At 43.0% G+C, this 22293-nt stretch overlaps 1 protein-coding gene across 1 annotated transcript in view; it reads left to right on the top strand.

The window, feature by feature from the left end:
* Positions 1 to 22293, top strand: part of RASGRF2 (Ras protein specific guanine nucleotide releasing factor 2) — a 247608-nt gene extending 225315 nt beyond the window's left edge. The window contains exons 20-27 of the mRNA XM_032847493.1: positions 5602 to 5662; positions 5950 to 6053; positions 8335 to 8419; positions 11228 to 11425; positions 16679 to 16758; positions 17691 to 17808; positions 18395 to 18463; positions 21823 to 22293. Of these exons, the coding sequence (XP_032703384.1) occupies positions 5602 to 5662; positions 5950 to 6053; positions 8335 to 8419; positions 11228 to 11425; positions 16679 to 16758; positions 17691 to 17808; positions 18395 to 18463; positions 21823 to 21915 (808 nt within the window). The 3' untranslated portion in view covers positions 21916 to 22293. The remainder of the gene's footprint in view (positions 1 to 5601; positions 5663 to 5949; positions 6054 to 8334; positions 8420 to 11227; positions 11426 to 16678; positions 16759 to 17690; positions 17809 to 18394; positions 18464 to 21822) is intronic.

Below are 22293 nucleotides of genomic sequence, written 5' to 3'. Positions count from 1 at the left end.
AGTTAAACAAGGGAGGATTCCTCTAAAGGCTTCAGAGGAAACATGGCCCCGCCGACACCTTGACCTTGGACTTCTAGCCTCCAGAACTCTAAGTCAAAAAATTTCTGTCGTTTTAAGCCATCTAGTTTGTGGTGTTTTATTAGGGCAACTCTAAGAATCTATTAAGAGCCCATTTCACCTTTTTCCATCCTATGAAAACACCTAAATAAGCTTAGGGCCTCTGTTACTGTGTTTATTTTCAGATTTTAAAATTGTAAATACATTTCCAGATAAAGCCTGGTTTCAGTGGATAAGTGGTATCTGTGAATGATTACTATTCCTATCTTCTTTATATAAACATTTTATTTTGCTGTTTTTATTTTAAACACTGATATTTTGAAACAATTTTCTAGAAGTTTATGCCCCTAGGGACATTTGACTGGGCAGCTTCTGGGAAGTGAGGGTGTTCAGACTGGGAAAGACTCTCAGGATTGAGAAACATGCTGCCCATCCCCTCACAACACCCATGCCAGACATTACCAATCAATCCTGAGGGCTTTCTGCCTGTACCAGTGGGTGAGCTCAGAACTCCGTTAATTGGCACATCATTGATTGGAGTTGGCCCTTAAGATGAATCCTATTTACCATTACAGGCCTTACTGTTTATCAGGCTTAAGATGTGCTAACTCTTTTTGTTGAATAGATGACCTGAGAATTAAAGGTGTGGGATCAATAAGAAATAGAAATTTTAGTAGATGGTACAGTTGGGAGCATGACATGGAGCTGAGTTTGATTCTAAGTTTTGCAGGATTCACAGATAAAATCTTGGTTCAGCTCCTTACAGCTGTCAAGTTTCTTAACTAGTCTAAACCTCAGTTCCCTCATGTATAAAATGAGACTAGTAGTACCTACTATTGAGTTGTGACGATCACATGATATAATCTATACAAAGAGGTTAACATGCCTGAAACATAAGTAGCAGTTGTTTTACTGCTACATTTATTATTACTGTTATTATTACTGTTAGCTTTGACAGCAGCTCTTGGGAAAAGTACTTTCTTCCATCAAGGCAATACAGCGCAAGCAAAACCAAGCTAGGTCTTAGTCAAACTCAGCTTTCCTTAGATTTCATCAACTTGTCTACACCAAAGAGATTATAACATTAAAAGTCAATTTAATATTGCATAAAGACATGAATGCAATAAAAAAAATCATTCAGATGTACACTTCAAGTGGATGAATTATTTGACATGGGAATTATATTTCAATATAGTTGTTACAAAAGAAACTATTGTCCTAAACCATTTGCTATTTTGTAAAAGAATAAAGGAAGTAAAAAGCAAAACAAAAAAGCAGTTCTACTGATGGGATGCCCCAGCTGCCCACCCACACTTCTGGTCCTTTGCAAAATCTTCCCAAAGTATTCCGAAAGTCCCAAGAAATGTGTGCTCAGGAACAAATCCAGTCATTTTTCTGCCTCAGCATCTTTATTCAAGTTCCCTGCCCCAGACACCACTTGAGGGAGAGACCTTATCAGAGTCACCATTGTTTCTGACAAGAATGCTGTCTGACAGGACTTTAAAGCCACAATTTCCCTATCAAAAAGCTGACCCAGATGCCACCCAACCCATCCCTAAGCCACAGGCACCCCTGAGCGGCCTCACCCAGCCAAGAGTTTAGGTCTCTGGTGAAAGGTGGCTCCTGGTTCTACATCTTTCACCATAACCATTCAAAATTCACCCACAGAGCCAAGCAGAGAACATATATCACACCATCCATTCTCCTACTTCTGACCTCCTTTCTTCCCATGAGGCCAAAACAAACAAAAGTCTTTTGTTTAGCCCTGAGTCTATCAACTAAAACAGACAGATACCAGTGGGTCACCAGCCCATTAGCTGAACAAACAGCCAGACCCTGAGTCCCAGTTGGGTCAGCCGGGTCTTGGAGACACTAACTTACCTACCCAACAAGTGAGTAAATAGATTTGTAAAAAAAAAAAAAAAAAAAAAAAGAAAGGAAAAAATCCCGGTGCAAGAAAACTACTAATCTTTGATTGAAGTCCCTCTGCCAAGTAATTCATTCCACCAGCACTAAGCTTAAGGGTCCCTGCCCCAGCACATGATTGTGCTTATAGGAGGAATAATGATACATTAATTTTTCAGGGTTTTTGATAACTTATCATACAGATACTTGTGTTTATATGTATGACATTTACATATTTATATTTTTAAAATCATGTCAGAATGATTAGAAGGTAGAGTAGGAGGTAGGACCTCAATATAACCATCACCGATGGAATGCCATGATTCATTCATGAAATTCTTTGTGAAAAAAATACCATCATGGAGTATAATAAATAATCAGAAGGATTATTTAATAATTATATGAAAATTACAATAATTATATGACAATTATATAAAATAATAATAATGTGGAAAATTATAAAGATGTTTCTGTTACTTTTTTTTTTTAAGATTTTATTTATTTATTTGACAGAAAGCGAGATCACAAGTAGGCAGAGAGGCAGGCAGAGAGAGAGGGAAGCAGGCTCCCTGTTGAGCAGAGAGCCCGATTAGGGGCTCGATCCCCGGACCCTGAGATCATGACCTGAGCTGAAGGCGGAGGCTTAACCTGCTGAGCCACCCAGGTGCCCTGTTACTTTATTTCTTAATTTGGAAACAAACAGGGAATTATTTCCAACCAAAACCGGGAGACTTTAGTACTCAAGGTTTCCATGCATTTGTGGACATCTGACTTTTTAAAAAAATATGCCAGAGCATAGGTAGCAATGGGCTCAAGTAAGCCTGGAAGGAAGGAAAGCCATGCCCAAGAAAGCAAAGGAAGGAAGGGGTGGTCTGGCAGGTCCCAGCAGGTGACGCTACAAGCAATTAAATAACTCACAAAGTGAGGAGGAGCAGAGATGGAGGCAGGTCATGCCATGGGCGTAAGCCTGCCAGTCTCAGCAGCAAGCAGTCCGCCCAGAGAGTGTGGACCAGTCTGGGGACAGAGGCCAATTGCTCCTGGCTCTGTTTTTAAGCCTATCTGATTTCTACTGTTGTAAGAGGACTTTTCCAGTTGCAGAACATGAATAATCCTATTTCCTTTTAAATGTTTTATTTGGCATTTCATTATAAATGCACATATTTTTAACTGATCATGCTGACTGGGAGATGTGAAAGGAGCCCAGTGTCTTGGCTTGTCCATCAATGCACAAAGATAGTCTGAAGACTAGAAACACGTCTGTCCTCTATTGGAGCTGGGCCAGAGGTAGAGAGACCTTCCCTCTAAGGGAAAATTTATGAACATACCTCCCAGCGAATACAAGTTGTGGCTGCGAGAGATAAAGACATATCACACTGTAGTCAAATGGAGCCCTGACATTAGAGAGGTATTGCAGTCAAACTGTATAATACCGAGATGTAAACACAAAATGTATTTAAACATACATTACATTTACACAGGAAACTGAAAGCTCCCAGTAATAAACCATTTCTGTCTCACAGGAGTTACTTTATAATGAAGAAGCTTAAAGGGCATACATAGTTTTTTGTCTTGTTTGTGACTAAAAACTTCTGCTCAAGGGGTGCCTGGATGGCTCAGTCAGTTAAGTCTGCCTTTGGCTCTGGTCATGATCCCAGCATCCTGGGATCGAGCCCCGCCTCAGGCTCCCTACTCGGCGGGAAGCCTGCTTCTCCCTCTCCTACTCCCCCACTTGTGTGTTCCCTCCTTCACTGTATTTCTCTGTTAAATAAATAAATAAATCTTTAAAAAAAAAAAAAAGACCTCTGCTCAAGACTTTTCTATTTCTAAAATACCACTTCCTCTCCAATGTTGTCTGACTAGCTGGTTTCTGAATCTATGTAGATATAGATCTTGGTAGACAACTAACATGCCATAAAATGAAAAGAAAAAAAAAAAACCAAAAAACAAAAACAAGCGATGACTGACTTCATGGGTGGGCAGCTGGAGTGGATTTAGGTCATGAAAATGTTACCCACAAACCTCACAAAGTCCCAAGAAGCATCAATAGGCATTTGGGAAAAGAGAAGACATTAGATAATTGAACAGGACCAGGACGCATCTTGGAACATTAGCGTGAGATCACTGATGAAAGGAACATTTGATAAAAGCTAACCAACATCCTGACCACTTCTTTCCAAGGAAAAACTATTGCCCAACCTCATAAAAGAAAGAAAAAAGAAAGATCTTTTCCATCGGTACAGATAGTTATATGGCTACCGAACTCTCTCCAGGAACCTAGACTACCCTGGAAAGAATGACATAAACTTTGGGAAAGAGTTGCTTTTATCCCCTATGTGGAATCCTTAAGTATGATTTAACAGTCTTTGGAGAAAGACTTGCATTTGCTTATTTTTTTCCTCACCTTCATCTGCCTTTTCTCATATGATGAGTATTTCTTTCTGCTGACAAATGATACGGCTCATTGCTGACAAGAGGACAGCCACTCCTTTACTCTAGAAAGAATCTTCTCCCTGGTGAACAGCCAAGAGCTTTTGTAAGAGAGGAAGAGAGAGGAAGGAGACTGGGCTTTTTTGGATGTGTTCTGTGCTGGATCCTTGAAGAGGTGCCTTCACATGACTGCCTAAGACAGGCGAGAGCAACAGGACAGCTCACTGACGGAACCCTGGGAAAGTTAGTTCGTCTGAACTTTGGTTTCCTCATCTGTGAAATGGAGATCAGAGTGCTTACTTGGAAGGGACTTTTTACGCTACGAGAGAGTGTATGTCCGATGGCTCACACATGGCCAGCATGTGGGGAGTGTACAGTCACCCATCTCTGTCGATTTCGATTTCATATTTTTGAGTTTTATTTTCATCAGTTCAGAGAACTGCGAACATCACGTCATTATTTCTTTGAAAACTACCCCCTTCTAGGAGACAGGCTACATGGCTTGGCAGTGTTGAAACATTTTATTACTTCTAATATATGATCATGCCTTTGTTTTGGCGAACTTAAAATGCTTGGCCCAGATGGCAAGTTATATAATCAGTATCATTCTCCCGGACTCTGAACTTCTGTTGGACATGAAATATCACTCCCACTCTGAAACCAGCACCCACTTCAGGATTAATTAACTTAGATATTTATGCAGTCATTCATCACTAGAAAAAAAATATATTGTGAGCCGAGTAGCTATGTGTGTGGGGCTACAGCACCAAATGTGTCTCAGGAAAGGCCATCTGGGAATCAAGGGAAAAGAGTTTACCTGCTGGCTGCTGCCTTGTGTGGTTCAAATTCTTGTCCCCCAGGAACTCCCCTGAATTTCTGGTGCACAGGTGCACGGGGATAGGGTGGCTTTGATGGTAGGTGTCTTATTTACCACCTTGTATGTAATAAGTTGGCTCCCTGGGCTAAGCCAGCCCTCTCAGCGATCCTCCTGTGTCTTTAACACATGAGTTTTTCTCTTTGACCTCCCATCTCCAGCTCATGTCTCTGGAGCCTCCAGCTGGTGGCACAGCCTTGTGGACCCCAAACCCTCCAGCTTGCCAGCCAGGGAAAACCGAACTGCTCATAGTCATTTCATTCCTGGCATGCCTGTTTTCTTTCATGGAGGATTTATTTATTTATTTATTTATTTATTTATTTATTTATTTATTTTAGGGCCCTTTCCCAAGATGATCAAGATGACATCCACCTAAAATTAGAGGATATAATTCAACTGGTAAGTCCAGCCGTGGTCTCAACTGTGTGCAGACTCCCTCTCAAAGGCGAGCACTGTTACGGCCATGACTGAGCACTGGGGGCTCCAGCGCCTTTCTCGGTGAAGCACGGTGAGACGACCTAGATTCGCCTCGGGGGTCAGCACTTGGTCCCTGCTGTGAATGCTGGCTGGTATTTCTGAGCCTTCTGACATTGTCTTCGAGGCTGGAATCCCTGAGGGACGTTGTCCTTGAGCGGCTGCGGGCACGGGGTCTCAGCGTGTGTCATCCCCACCTTCCTCTCTTGCAGACAGACTGTCCGAAGGCTGAGTGCTTTGAGACCTTGTCAGCCATGGAGCTGGCTGAGCAGATCACCCTCCTGGACCACATCGTCTTCAGAAGCATTCCCTACGAGTGAGTGCGGCCCTCCCCGCTGCAGGCCCCCTCAGGCAGGCCCCGGGGGCTTAGAGCTGCCATTACTCCTCAGGCAGATGTGTGTGCACAGAGGTGTGAGTCTTAATCTTAGGGTGGTTTGGTCTGACTCCAATGCCGTTTGGTCCCAGTTTATGTTAGAAATATGGCTTTGGAGACACCGGGGACTGTCAGGATGTTTCTTTCCGTGCAGCAGTTTCCATGGAATGGGAATTTCTTTGTATTCTCACCCCCTCGATTATAGGAATGTCACTATGGCTGCAACCGTAGTTCTCGAACTGCGTGGTACCTGCAGTCCTTTGGGAAGCTTGTTAAACATGTACATTCCTAGATATCCCCTTCAGAGATTTGGGTTCTAGTAGGCTTGAGGCCAGGAAAATGGCATTTTCCATGAGAATCCCAGACGCTACTGTGTGATCTGACTATACTTTGAGAAGCACTGATGATGGGTAAAATCTGGGAATTCGGCTACAACTCCTCACCCGCTCCCATGAGTCAACAGGTATTGCTGACCTATGAGACTCTGCGACACAGTGTGGCTAGATTCCCGCTATGGAGTGCTCCCTGAGCGCGTGCAGAGCAGAGCCCTGGGGCGTCAGCTGCCCCATGATAAGTGGCCGTGTCACCGCTTCAGCCTTCTCATGTAGAGCACGAGGGGGCCTGTAGTCCCTTCCCACTGCAAAATCAGGAGCTCCACAAGCAAGGTCTTTGGACAAATGGCTACTGTTGGCCCACGTCCTTGAAATAGCTAAATGAAGGATAAAGGAGAGGCTGGGCAAGAGATACGCATGTGACCCGTGTCGCAGGTAGGGAAGAGGCCATGATGATGCTGGGGGGTCAGGCACGGCAGTGGGCGGTCAGAGAGGCATAAGGGCCCAGGCCAGAAGATGCCCTGCAAGCTGTTCTGTAGATGGTGTATCTTCTCACCCTCCCCATCTCCGTTGATGAATGAGGTTGGGGGGAATGAAAGGTGGACTATTGGCTGTCCAAAAGGACCCAGTGACTACTTGAAGTCTTGAGTTAGAAACCACAAGTGCCATGCATGGGGCACTTGGGAGGGGCTCTGTCAGCTAAGCGTCCGACTCTTGATTTTGGCTCAGATCATGATGTCAGGGTCATGAGATTGACCCTCTGGGCTCAGCCCTGGGCATGGATCCTCCTTGAGATTCTCTCTCTTTCTCCTTCTGCCCTTCCCCAACTTTCTCTCTCTGTCTCTCTCTCTCTCTCCCTCTAAGAGAAAAAGAAACCACAGTGCCTCTCCCCACCTCCTGACGTGCCTCTAGTCTGTGGGGATTCGGGGAGGGGGAGATGAACCTGACTGAGCTCTGTGGAGGAGGAGAAAGAGCAAAGGCCAAACCCCCCACGGTCAGTCTCTTCCTGGGACTCTCTCTTCCTCTCCTCCCCTCCCTGCTGGCTTGGACATCTACCCATTATTTTCATCTGTGGAACTGCCATACCTTTACATCCAACAGCCCTGCGGGAACTTGGAGGAACAAAAAAAACCTTTTGCAGGAACTCACTCCACATTTCTGGATTAAGACTGTGTCAGAGTAATGTCACTTCAGGTTCTCTTTTGTGAAGCCAATACAAAACACTTGCCATATGCCCCAGCTTGCCTGTCCGTTGCTTGCTGTGATCTGGTGGGCTGCTTGGGAGCCAAGGGAAGGGGCAGGGATCTTACTCAGAAGACAGACCTTCCAGCAGGCTGAGCTCCTACCACTGGAACTGCCTTCCCCATATGAAGTGGTAACAAGTGTTTATGCGGCCTTCACCATGTGTCCTGTTCTGGGCTCTTGGCTGAGCAGAGGGAAATCCCTGCTTGAGGATTTGACATCGTCCTGGAGAATATCAGAGCAAAGTGGAGGAACACATGTTGTTCGTAATAAACATTTTTGGTAGTGATGGATTTTTCAGCCCTTCTGCTAAGGCTTAAAATTTTTTTAAGCCGATCCAGGGAAAATAGTCTTGGTTCCTGAGTTAGTACTTAATGCCTTTATTCTTCTTGTGATGGTCATTGTGTTCCAATTTCAGAGGAGCCTTTATCTTGATCCTAATAAGGACAAAATTCCAAACATTTATAAGAGAAAGGTGGAAATTGAAAAATCTTTTTCTTTTTGGCATTGAGTGGTAAAATGCTGGAGATGAGCCAAAATTCTTTTGAGATGGTCAAATTTAATGTATATAATATTTGTACTCATAGTTCAGGATCATGGCCGCCACTTTAAAAACTTAACTGGTTTTCTGTTCTGCTTTGAACTTACAGAGAATTTCTTGGGCAGGGGTGGATGAAGCTGGATAAAAATGAAAGAACACCTTACATTATGAAAACCAGCCAGCACTTCAATGATGTGAGTAACCATAAAAATAAAACTTGGGCATGTCATAGGAAGCTGAGTATCAAGGTCTTACAACTCCTTCCCGAAAATAAAGCAAGTCTGCCCCCCACTTTTTAAACAAAACTATTGAAAGTTTTTTTTTTTTTTAAATCTTCAATCTTCTCTAAGAGCTCACAGTGATGTAATAATTTCTAGTTAACTTCCAGACATGAGAGGTTCACTTCTGATGAAACTCAAGTCTGGTAAATGCTCAATAATGCATAGATTGCTGCTGGTATTGCTGTTACAATCATCATTATATCGTGGTCAAACACTGTCTAGTTGTACTAGCACATGTGTCACTGGTCCCCGGTGGTGCTGGTGACAGTAAGGTTGGGTTAGTACAAATCATCCTCATTATTACTGAACACTCAGCACATATGCATTCCGGGGTTGGAAGGGACCGCTTTGAGCATAATTACAGTGGTGCTGCAGCTGTGCATGCTGGTGACCAGCTGTCGGTCCATCTCCCTACTCTGCTTTTCTCCATCAGTAAGACGGAGCTGCTTTTATACCCACCGACTCCTAATCAGTTCTATTCTAATCATCTTCATCCTTTGACGGAACCGCATATGTGGGAGTATCTTGAGGCCTAGCTAGGCAAAGGGAAGGCTCCCTTTCCGGTTCTACTGAAAAACAATAACAGGGATAATAATGTTAAAAAAGACTACAAGGTTCCCTGTAGGTAAATTAATAAGTCGTTAATTAATTAATTAAGTTGACTTAATTAATAAGTCATTCAGCCTCACAATAAAAAACAACAACGTAGATTCCCAAGACAGTGCTTTGTGCAGGGTACCTGCAGGTTACACGTGTGCTCCATGGATGTTACCCCACGAGGAGCACCCATGCCACTGCTGCCTAAGGGACAGGAAACGGGAGCCCTCCGGCTCCTCTCTGAGAAGCAGAGGCCCTGCTTAGGAAGTGGACTTCTGCTTTCTGTGCCGTACATACACTTGGGATATAATGAACAATCAAATGAGAAGTTCCCTCCCAGGTTCCAGACCCTCACGTCCCCGCTTGGATGGCTACTTGCACTGTGCCTTCAACAGATTGGAATGGGTCTCCTGATCCTTAGTACCTCCCAGACCTGCCCCGCCTAATTCTTCATCTTCCGCGATGTTCTTAGCCTTGGCCCAGAGTGTGTGGCCCAGACCACACACTCACTCACCCAAACAAAGAATTTAGAGGGCATCTCTGACTCTTTGTCACCCACCCCACCTCACTCCCCAATATACGAATGAGCCCGAAATCTACATATGTCCCAGGCCATTTTCCCCTGCTTTCCTACTGCCTTGATTCAACCTTGATTTAACCTTTCATCCTTTTCTCTGAGCGCTCCCACCTCACTATCCCGACTGTCATCTCCTTGCCCCCAAACCCATTCTTCACACAGTGTCACAGAAAAAAAAAAAAAACTTTTCTGAAAGACCAATCTGTTTATATCACTTTCGTGACAAAATCCAGTCAGCGGCTTCCTCTCACCTTCGGGATATAGTCCCAGCGGCTCAACGTGGCCTACAAGAGCCCTGCCTACCGGGCTTCCGTGTCTCTCTCGTGGCTTCCCTGTGCTCCTCAGACGACTGCCAGATCCCCTGTTACACTGTGCCTTCTACCTCCGTCCCTTTCCAGATGGTCTCCTCTGATGAAAAGCAGTGGCTAGCTCCTCCTCATCCTTTAGGATTCACAGCAGGGATGACCTCTTTCTGGAAGCCTCCTCTCTACGAGGCCAGATAACCCCCACGACCTCCATGTCCTCAAACCCCTCCATGAAGACTTAGCTTTGCCTTTCATTATGTGATATTTATTTGTTTGTGTCTGCCTTCACGTTTCTGCCTAACAAGGCTCAGTGGCTTGAGGTCAGGGATGCTGATTATTGGTGTTTCCTGTTCTCAGAACCTAAAATGCCTAGTCCATTCTAGGTTCTCAGTATAAAATACTTTTTTAATGAATATGTACAATTCTGAGACACTGTGAGAGCTATGGAATTGTCCGAGAATCGGTACACTCACTAGATTCAGTGTATGGATATAAGATTACAGACCTTGCATTCCCTTTGTTAGTAATCGATCCTAAACTGTCCTTTCCCTTTCTGTATGCTAAGTGTTGGGCGGTGCCAGCTGCCTCTTTTTCTCTTGGTTTCATCTAATAGCGTAATCGTACTTACCCTTGAAACTATAGGTCCTATTCACTCCGGTGGGGAAAATCCAGCGAGATAAGGAATAAATGTTCTCTCTTCCCCTGTCCCTAAATGTGTCTGACTTGAGACCTGATCAGGTTAGAGTTTGATTTGCTTGGGGGTCAGTGTGTTTTCTTTTTCTGTGGTAATTGGGCCTTCCTGGTTCCCACGTCAGGGGTAAAGGACCTCTTGTGGAGAGGCCCCAAGGAGTGAATCCGTCGTCAGCAAAGTTTGCCATTCCTCTGGAGTTAGCTCATTCTTTTCCATTTCTTCAACAGTTACTATAAATAACTCCCTCATCAAAATTATTCATTAAAAAACAAAAAAATGACCTGTTCCCGCAACATACGGATTCCCAACAGTCCCTCTCCGTTCACTCTGAGGATGAACAGGTTCCCATTGGTTTCTTGTTGCTATTATCATTACTAGACTAAAAGAGACATTTTAGTCTCTTCAGAAAGTTGGTATCTAAATGTGGACTTTGACCTTCATGTCCCTTGCCACCCTATTTTCCTGACATTTCTATGGGTGAGTCAGGTGCTTTGCCTGAATGCATTTCTTGGGCTCTTAGCTGGCCTCTCTTGGCTTTTGCGTTGTCTCAGATGAGTAACCTGGTGGCCTCCCAGATAATGAATTATGCCGATGTCAGCTCCCGTGCCAACGCGATAGAGAAGTGGGTGGCCGTGGCGGACATTTGTCGCTGCCTGCACAACTACAATGGAGTGCTGGAGATCACCTCAGCCTTAAACAGAAGCGCCATCTACAGGCTGAAGAAAACCTGGGCCAAGGTGTCTAAGCAGGTGAGCGCCGGCGTGTCCCCCACCCGCTGCTGAGAGGAGAGGCCGGGAGACTAGAGCCCAGAACCCAGGGAAATATGAAGAATTAGAAAATAATTAACCACATCAAGCAGCTCAGTTGCCAAAGAAAGGTGCCAACGTGGGTAATTACTGTGTTCTTACCACTTAATTCATTCCACTCATGTGCACTTCTAATTGGTTAATTTAGAAAAACAAATACAACCCCAAACATTCATTATAACATATTTGGGGACAACCTCAAACAGTACAGTTGCCAGTCAGAAGTTGTCTCCTAAATTATTTAGAGAAGGCCTGTGAATTCCGAGTGAACACAGCAGTGCCCGGCGGGTGCATTCTTTCTCCTCAAAGTAAACGTATAAATGCCCTAGAGACTCAATGTTCACTGTTGTTGGTTTTTGGTTTTTGGTTTTGGTCATTTATGTAGTAAACTTTTGGCGTAAAGACAAGGTGTGCAGGAGCATTCTTTTTTTTTTTTTTTTTTTTTTTAAGGAGGTGTTCTTAATTTCCTTTTAATGGGACTCAGCTTGTTCATGCCTATTGTTTTCATTCGATTTTTTCACGATTCAAATAAAATCACAGTCTCCCTGCTGCCCTTTTTCCTGGCCTCCTCCCTGGGTGCTGGGGAGGGCTGGGGAGGGCTCCTTTGGGCTTCTGGGAGGCAGTGTGCACTGACTGGTCTCCTGGTGCAGTCTTTTCCTACTTGGTTGCCGGCTCCAGGTCCCCGTGAATTGCCTGCGTGTGGTGTGTGTGTGTGTGTGTGTGTGTGTGTGTGTATGTGTGTGTGGTCTGCCTGGCCTGCCCAGGAACAGGGGGCCTTAGCTGACCTCACCTGCCCTACAGCTCTCACTGGCTCCCACCGGCTTCTCTGAGACTGGGTATGTCCTACCTCTCCTAGAGGCTGTCCTGTCCTTGGTGATCCCTTGTGGGCAGGCTGACTCTTCTTTAGCAGATAACTACCCGGCCCTCTCAAACAGCGTTGGGGGAATTTTCCAGACTCCGCCGTGTCCTCCTGGTGCCAGAGGCAAATTCTTTTATCTGTGATCAAAGCCTGGGCCTCGCCACAGCTTTTATAAGTTCTATTTAAAACAAAACAAAAAAAACCTTTTTATGTTGGGATCATGTAGGTTCACATATAGTTTGGAAGAAATAATAGAAATCCCCTACACCCTATACCTAGTGCCCCCCACAGTAACTTCTTGTGTAACTAAACATCCCAACCACAAAGTTAACATTGGTAACATCACTAACCTTATTCAGACAATCTGTTTTACGTATATGCTCATTTGGGACTGTGTGTGTTTACTGCTATGCACTTTGATCACCCCTGCAGTCAAGATACAACACAGTGCTGTGACCAGGATCCCCCCCTGCCACCTTCCATAGCCATAGCCACTTCCTCCCTGCCCCTTCCCTAACTCTGGCGACCAAAAATCTGTTTTCAATCTCTATAAAATTTTGTCACTTCAAGTGCATTATATAAATGGAATCATATGGTAGATGACATTTTGAGATTGTCTTTTTAAAAATTCCCTAGATCCATTCATGTATCAATACTTCATTTCTTTTTATTGCTAAGTAGTCCTCATGATAGAAATATAGGACATTTTAACCATTCACCCCTTGAAGAACATCTGGGTTGTTGTTTTCAGTTTGGGGCTGTTACAAATAAAGCTGTTAGGCACATTCACGTATAGGTTTTGTGTGACTCTGAGTTTTCGTTTCTCTGGGATAAATGCCCAAGCTTGCAAATGCTGGATCAGATGGTAATTGTGTTTAGTTTTATAAGAAACTGTCGAATTCTTTTTCAGAGTGGCTGTACCATTTTATACTTGTATCAGCAAAGTATAGATCCCCCAGTTTTTCCAAATTCTTGCCCACATTTGGTGTTATCGCTGTTTCTTTTTTATTTTAGCCATTTTGATATCTCATTATTGTTTCAATTTGCATTTCCCTAATGGCTAGTGATGTTAAACATCTTTTCATATGCTGGTTTGCCATCTGTTTATCCTCTTCAATGAAATGTCTGCAGCTCATTTTTTAATTAGTTTTTTTTTTTACCTTTGAGATCTGCGAGTTCTTTCTATATCCCTCCCACTTTATTGTAAAATTATTTTAGCTACTCCAGGTGCTGCGACTTTCCATATAAATTTTGTTAAAAAAAAATCTAAAAACCTTTACTGACACTTTTATTGGCATTTCAGTAAACCAATCAATTTGAGGAGAACTGACATCTTTATTCTGTTGAGTCTTCCAGTCCACACAGTCTGTCTTTCCATTTCTTTAGGATTTCTTTGCTTTCTTAAATCAGCATTTTGAAATTTTCAGCATATAATTTCTGTGTAAATTTTTTAGATTTATGCCTAAATATTTCATTTTCTTTGGAGAAATTTTAAATGTCACTGTGGTTTTAATTTTAATTTAATCAATGTCATTGATTTTTTTTGGTATTTGTCCTCTATCTCCAACTTTGCCAAACTCATTGATCAGTTCTAGGGGCTCTTTTATAGAGTCCCTGGGATTTTTCTACACAGACCATTGTCACCTATAAATAGGAACTATTTTACTTCTTTCTTTCTAATTCATGCCTTTTATTTCCTTTTCTTGCCTTGTTGCTTTAGCTAAACTTCGAATACTATGTTGAATAAGGCTGGTGAGAAAGGACATTCTCTCCTTGTTTTTAGTCTTGTGGGGAAAGTATTCAGTCTTTCACCATTAAGGATCATGCTAGCTATAGGAATTTTGTAAATGCTTTTATAAAACTGAGGAAACTACTCCCTCTTCCTAGTTTTTTGATAGATTTTATGATGAATGGTGTCAGAATACTGTTTTTAAAATGGGCTTCAAACAGCTATATCAGGATCTAAAAACTGGACACCGATACCCTTGTTGTGGCTCACTTTTGCCTCCTCGTAAGGCAATGGTAACCCTTGCCATTGGGCACTGGATACAAAGAGCATATTATCTGGTCACACACACTCTCACACTTCGTCAAGGTCAGTAAGTCATTCCTCAGTCTTCTCTTTCATTCTCTCTCCCCTATTTCTTTTTTCATCTGAGGTTGGTACCAAGGGATTCATAAATCTTTTTAAGAAAATATTAGTCCTGTGAGCCAGCAATTGCACTGCCTGGTATTTACCCAGTGGATACAAAAATGCCCACTCAAAAGGGCTACCTGCACCCTGATGTTTATAGCAGCATTATCAACAATAGCCAGATTATGGAAACAGCCCAATGTCCTTTGACTGATGAATGGATAAAGGAGATGCAGGATGTATGTATACACACACACACACACACACACACACACACACAGTGGAATATTATCCACAAAAAAGAAAGAAATGTTGCCTTTTGCAATGACATGGATGGAGCTAGAGAGTGTTATGCCAAGCAAAATAAGTCAGTCAGAGAAAGACAAATACCATATGATTTCACTCATATATGGAATTTAAGAAACAAAACAGATGAATATTGTGAGGGGAAAAAAGAGAGAGGCAAACCAAGAAACAGACTCTTAACTGTAGAGAACAAACTAAGGGTTATTGGAGGGAAAGTGGACTGTGGAGGGGGTGGGGGGGGCCAAGAGGGGGAGGAGGTAGATTAAACAGGTGGTGGGCATTAAGGAGGTTACTTGTGATGAGCACCGGGTATTGTATGAAAGTGATGAATCACTGAATTCTGCACCTGAAACTGATATTACACTGTATGTCAACTAGCTGGAATTTAAATAAAAACTTGAGAAAAAAAAAAAAGAGGGGTGCCTATGTGGCTCAGTCATTAAGCCTCTGCCTTCGGCTCAGGTCATGGTCCTTGGGTCCTGGGATTGAGCCCCACACTGGGGTCCCTGTTCAGCGGGAAGCCTGCTTCTCCTTCTCCCACTCCCCCTGCTTGTGTTCCCTCTCTTGCTGTGTCCTCTCTCTGTCCAATAAATAAAATCTTTAAAAAAAAAAAAGAAAAGAAAACATTAAACTTCTGTTTTTGACTCAGGTGATACCCATGTCTTTGACAGGATGCAGCTTTAGAGATAACTGACCCTGGAATAGGGGTGATAAGACTGATATTAAATATTTTTTTCAAATTTGAATGTACCACCTGTAGAGGTGTTAAGTAGAATATACCATTTCAATCCCATGAATGCGTCACTCCAAGTGGCTTTCAAAGAAGTGCTAGGCTATCGTCCCGGGCCCAGGACCTGGGTCTAGTCACCATCGGGAGTGCCTGGTTGCAGATATGGCCTCCTTCAGATTCTTTCATCACACCGTCTGCTCTGCGGCTGTCTCTTCTTTAGATCTGAGTCCAGACAGGGAGACATCCAGATGGCATGGTAGACCGGGCAGTTTGAAGCCCACAAAATTCGGTCTGTGGCTCTAGGACAGACTCAATTTGCACAGCTTCTTTCAGCCCAAGGCCAGCTCTGGGCCAGGCAGGAGGCCCACCCAGGCCCCATCCCGTCCCTCTCACCTTGCTGTCCTTCCCCAGGCCTTGCTGGCTATCTTCTTCCAGAGTCCTCAGGAACCAGGGTGGGGAAGGTACCCCTTTGAGTCATTCTGAAAGCTGTCATGAAACGTGCAGCTGTTCCCCAGACCGAGACAGAGTAGTCTGAAGAGTCGCAAACTGGGCATTCCAAGTGCTTTTCTTGCCAGCCCGCCTGGCTATTACCGGGAGTGGGTCATCATCCCCAAGTGCCCCCTTCCCGGTCTCCCGCGTCCATGCGAGAAAGTCCAGATCAGTGTCAACAGCAGTTTTATTTCTTGGAAAATGTCAATTATGCTTTTCTAACAAGTTGAGAAAGATGATCACAAAACAAAGGGTTTGTAGCAGAAGATAGCTAAGGAACCAAATCTGTGTCTTGGTGATTTGGAAATTAACACCCAAAAAGACTGACCGTGAAAACCACCTGACATGAGACCTCCCATTTAAGATTCCCTAAGTCAACGTGTGCTTTATCGATCATTTAAGTCCCTAATTTCTCGTGCATCGCACTTTTTCTTTTCTACACCTTTTCCACTTTTTGGCTAAATGAGCAGTATAGTCACTTTCTCTTCTCCACAAGTTTTTTTTTTTTAAACATCAAATTTAGTCATAATGCCCCGTGTCTGTACTTCAAAAATCATATCACATCACAACGGTCTGATAAAGGCATTAGCATCTGCCACTCTGGAAGGGAACTGAGGATCTCTTTGTCAAACCACAGGAGTGTTTTCACAGAAAGCTAAGTTGTTCATTTCTTTCCAGACAAAAGCTCTCATGGACAAGCTTCAGAAAACTGTTTCATCTGAAGGAAGATTTAAAAATCTCAGAGAAACCCTTAAAAAGTAAGTTTATCTTAATTATTAAGTCATTTATAATTCAGAAATGTATTTTAAAAATGTATACAGTATACAAATAGTGGCTTACCTCCTTCTTGGCTTTGAAAAGAAAAACAAATGGGCAACAACTTCCATCATCTTGGTATTTTCCTGATTTTTCGGGACATTTGAAATATTGTGCATACAGTAAGTGTCCTGTGGACCTACTGGTGGCATGCGGATGATCCCAGATAAGAAGAAAATATCATGATCTTTTACTCTAAAATCAAACCATCTTTTACCATAAAAAGTTTCTTGATTTGGTATTTATTAATCTAAACACAATGAAGAAACTGTGGTTCACAGAGTTTGCCATCATCCCTTAGCAAGTGGTCACGCTGGAACTCAGACCCAGTTCTCTCTGGCTCAAAAGCCTATGTCCTCCAAACTCTTGACTTTGAGAAGACCAAGATACCCCCGATCAAAAAAACACAACAAAGAAGGCATCACTTTAGAATGCAGTGGTGACATTCATTTAGATATTCTAAAACATTGAAATACTAATGAAAGCAGAAAACAAGCTTTACAAGCTCTAATGACATTGATTTTTCTACCCAGTTCTTGAAGATTCCCCCATGCTCTTACTCCCTGAGGCAGCGCGGCCTGTGCATAAGTACCGCAGACAAGTACCGTTAGCACATACTTGGTATTTGTAAGACATCCTGTGGTTTGAACATGCCGTTGTCTCAGGCACATGGTACAACACAGGCTGTAATTTTCTGTTCTATTGTGTTGTGAGATGTACTGAAAACTCATAATATCGTGAGTGTGCTTGTGCAGACAGAATTAAAAGACTTTGTTCTTCAGGGTTGAAGCAGCGTGATGCTTCCTGTGAAACACGGGAGGGGAGTCACTCTTTGTGTGAGTGAGCTTGAGAACAGTGTCTCTTGGTTTTGCAGCTGTAACCCCCCAGCTGTTCCTTATCTGGGGATGTACCTGACAGACCTGGCATTTATTGAAGAGGGAACACCAAACTTTACCGAAGAAGGCCTTGTTAATTTCTCCAAGATGAGAATGGTAGGTGATCATTTCATCAGCAGCCTGTTTCAGTGACGTCAGTGGCTTCGAGAGTAGAGGCTAAGTCACGGAGGTCACTGTTTGCTTTTACATTTTGAGCTGGAAGGGATGGGGGACGCTGGGTTTCCTCGCTGATGTGACTGATCGATGCGATTTTCAGCAGGGGTGTTTCAGCTTGCATGCAGTCTGGGCAAAGGGGTGGGGAATAAAGCTCCAGGAATGACTTCCTGAGACAGGGTAGTGACAGACAGATGCTGAAGGCTTCTTGCTGGACAACCAGGTTCTAAGCACCAAGTTAGAACAAGGAGCCCAAGGTCAGTAACACCCAAGAGCTTGCCACTGCTGGACCTGAGGTCACCCAGTGCCAGCTGTTCCCAATTGTGAAGTCAGTATCTTCTTGCCGTTTGCATTTCATGTGGCTCATGGAAGGGCAAGAAAGCCCTGGCTGGGCATAGAAAATGATAGGGCAGGGCTCTGACATTTCACTGGAGAAAGTGTGTGATGACCTGTGGATAGGGCCTGGAAGAATGTTGCAATACAAGGAAATACTTGGGCTTTGATTTTGTTGTGACTGTTTCTCTCTCAGATATCACACATCATCAGAGAGATACGCCAATTCCAGCAGACTTGCTATCGAATAGACCATCAGCCAAAGGTAACATTGTATGGTTTTTAAGGGAATTAATAAAGGAAAAAGTGAAAATTAATGAATTAGAAACAGTGGTAAAGTGGATTGATAATATCAAAAGCTGACTCACAGGAAAGACCAAGAAAATTGACAAATCTTTGACAACTCTGATTGGGAAATAAAGAAGAGAAAAAGAACATCAGTTTCTCAAGCTCTATTGATGGTATGTTCTATATTTCTATAAATCTGTCTACACCATTACCACCCTGGCCCAGGCTACCTGGTCTGTTACCTGGTCTACTTGCATTCACTCTAGAACGCAAAATCCATTCTACAAACTGCAGCCAGATAGAACTCTCTGGAACATAAAGTCAAATATATTTGTCCCCTGTGTAAAATATTTTATAGGTTTTTTATGCTCTTCAGATATAGAAAGAAAAAGTCTTGATGTGTCCAATAAATCTTACATTACATGGCTCCTTCTTATCTTTCAAGGTTCATCTCACATCATATACCCCCTTTCTTCCTCCATCCCAGCCACAACCAACCCACCCTTCCTTCCTTCCTTCATTTTTCATTTTTCATTTTTAAATAGATATTTTTTTCATCATTTTAGCTTTACAGAAAAATTGAGAGGGTAGTATGGAAGATTCCCATAAAAGTCACAGCCATTTTTTCCTTATTATTTCATGGAACTTGACAAATTTATTGTGAAACTCATAAAGAAGCTCAGATAGGCAAACAAACACCAAAACAAAACACACCAAAAAAACCCGATGGATTTTTTTGAAAAATAAGAAGAGTAAAAAGAGCTTTCACTACCAGATTCAGACACATATCCTGAAACTATAGTGAATAATGCAGGACTACATTGGCATAGGAATACAAATTCAATGGATGGGATATAGTCCAGATGCAGATTTTGTCTATATGAAAATCTAATATGGAATAAAGAAGGCATTTAAAGAAAGTGCCAGAAAGAAATTGACCAGTCCCATAAAGGAAATAGGAATTTTGGCTCTCCATCTGATACCATTTCACACAAAAACATTGAGATGAGTTCATTACCTAAATATAAAAGAGTATTAAATTATTTGAATAAAATATAGTACAAAATATCCGCAATCTTTAGATTTGAAAGAACTTCTTAAGCAAAGAATGTATGAGCTATAAAAAATAAGCTTAATTAAGTTTGCTGCATCAAAATTAAAAACTTTTATTTGGGGGCGCCTGGGTGGCTCAGTGGGTAAAGCCTCTGTCTTCGGCTCAGGTCATGATCCCAGGCTCCTGGGATAGAGCCCGGTATCAGGCTCTCTGCTCAGCAGGTTGCCTGCTTTCTCCTCTCTCTCTGTCTGCCTCTCTGCCTACTTGTGATCTCTGTCAAATGAATAAATAAAATCTTTAAAAAAAAAAAAAACAAAAAGCTTCTGTAGGACAAAATATAGTAATTTAAAAAGCAAAAATAAAACCATTTAGACTAGGAAGTGATTTTTTTTTAAATTTTTTTCTTTTGAGACAGAGCGCATGTGGCTGTGGGGCAAGGAAGGGGAGGGACAGAGGGAGAGAGAGAGAGAGAGAGAATCTTAAGCAGGCTCCACACCCAGCATGGAGTCTGGTGAGGGGCTCATGTCACGACCCTGAGATCACGATCTGAGCTGAAATCAAGACTCGGACACTTCATTGACGGAGCCACCCAGGTGCCCACAGCAGTTGACATGTGTAACATGTAAAACAAAGAGACAGAAGGAAAGTATTCCTGTAAGTCTGTAAGAAAAGTGTACACAACTCAGTAGAAAAATCAGCACAGCTTTGAACAGATGAGGTAACTCACAGAATAAGAATCAAAACTGGCCAGTAAATATTTTTAAAATGCTCAACTTTACTAGTGAGAAGGAAAAAAAAAAATAGAAATTATAATGAGGCATCATTTTCACCTGACAGATAAACAAAATGTTAAAATATTGGTCATAGCAAACGTCAGCATGTGGGATCTACCAGGAACTCTCACACACTATAGGTACAGCACTTTGGGAGGATATCTTTGCATCATCTGTTAAAATTAAAAATTGATGAACTGAGCAAGCGCAAGTCTTCTGCTTTGCTGGTGGGAATAACGTGGCCCATCCTCTTTAGAAAACTGTGCCTGCCGTGTGGATATTGCTTGAAACATTAAATATGCATCTATCTTATGACCCAGGAATCTCTCTCCTAGGTATTTCCTTGGGGCAAATGAAAACAGGCCCACTGCAAGTCTTGTATAAAACATTCCTAGCATTTCTTAATAATAGCCCCAACCTGGAAACGGCCCGGGTGTCCATAAATAGATGAAAGGATCAACAAATGTGGTGGATCCGTAGGATGCCATGGCATTCGGCAACAGCAGGGCAGGCTAGTGGTAGACGCCACAACATGGAAGGACTATGAACTGTTACACTGAGCGGAAGAAGCTAGACACGCAAGTATGGACTGTGTGCTTCCACTTCCATCAAAGTCTCGAGCAGACAAAACAAATGCATGGTGCTAGAAATCACAGCACGGGCCGCTCCTGGGAGCAGACTGACGGGGGATCGGAAGGAGGGAACTTGTTGGAGTAGGGGAATGGTCCTGAACTGTGATATTTATGCTAAAACTAATCCAACTATCCATTTTTCTTACAAAAGTTATATCTCAATAAAATTAAAGCAGTGTTTCCACAGAAATCCTTCAGGCCCCAACATTTTTATTTTAGTGTGATTTCCTTTCATTTGACTGCTAGCGTCCACCCCCAAAAGAACATTCCCACGTCAGCACTAAGCAAATGTGCTAACAGGGATTTCACTGTCGCTTTGTGTAAGCGTGAAATATTGACAGCAACTAAGCACCCATCAGTAAGAGATTGTTAAATGCACTCGGGGAGATCACATGTTGATGTTGTCCGGCAGTTCACATTCTCTGTGCTGACATGGGGAGCTCTCCCTGACCTACACTGAGGAGACGGAAGCGGAATAAGATGTACCTGAGAATTATAAGGGAAGAAAAGATTTCTATAAGGACATGTAGTATCTAGAAAGACAGAACACTCTGGAGAATACAAACCAAATGATAACAGTGGTGCCTCTTCAGGGACGTCCCTGGGGTGAGGAGCTGGGAGACGACTGGAAATGTATGGTTCTCCCTTCCTTCTCTTCCTTTCCTTCCTCACTTCTTCCCTTCCTCGCCCCTCCCTTCCTCTTTTCTTTTTTTTTTTTTTTTTTGTACAATGAGAATATATTCATGATTTTTAAAACCGTGATATAACATTTTTAAATGTTCAAGAGAAAATGTTGAATTGTGTCAGATTCCGTTCAGAAAATGTGCGCACTCATGTTCTGAAAGAACCCAAAGCGAGGATTTCCCTGTTCCTCCAGGTCACTCAGTACCTGCTTGACAAAGCCCTCATCATAGATGAAGATACGCTGTATGAACTGTCACTAAAAATTGAACCTCGGCTCCCTGCTTGAAGGTCTGGCTTCGCCCCTGAGTCTGTAGACATCTCCTGGAAAGCGGGCCGGACGGAACTGTGCATGCCATGCTTCCCACAGCGCCGTGAGGACCGGGGACGGAGACCAAGCCAGTCTCCTTCGTGCACCGAAGAGGATGGAACGGACCTGGAATTCTGTCTCCAGCCAGGGAAGCCCAGCTGTTTGGGGTCAAAGACAGATGCTTTCAGACTTGGGGTGGGAAGGAGAAAAGATTGATCCTCAGTAGAGCTGATGGTGCATTTTTCATGAGGGAATGTAATATAGGAGATGCTGGGAGGCATTTTAAGGAAGCAGGTAAGAAGGTCGGTTTCCGAGTCCGCCCGGGCTCTGTTAGAGCTCGCGGACAAGGATCCTGGA

The sequence above is a fragment of the Lontra canadensis genome, unplaced genomic scaffold (genome assembly GCF_010015895.1).
Source record: "Lontra canadensis isolate GAN:19392208 unplaced genomic scaffold, GSC_riverotter_1.0 scaffold4, whole genome shotgun sequence".
NCBI lineage: Eukaryota > Metazoa > Chordata > Mammalia > Carnivora > Mustelidae > Lontra > Lontra canadensis.
This window is presented reverse-complemented; position numbering and strand designations above follow the sequence as displayed.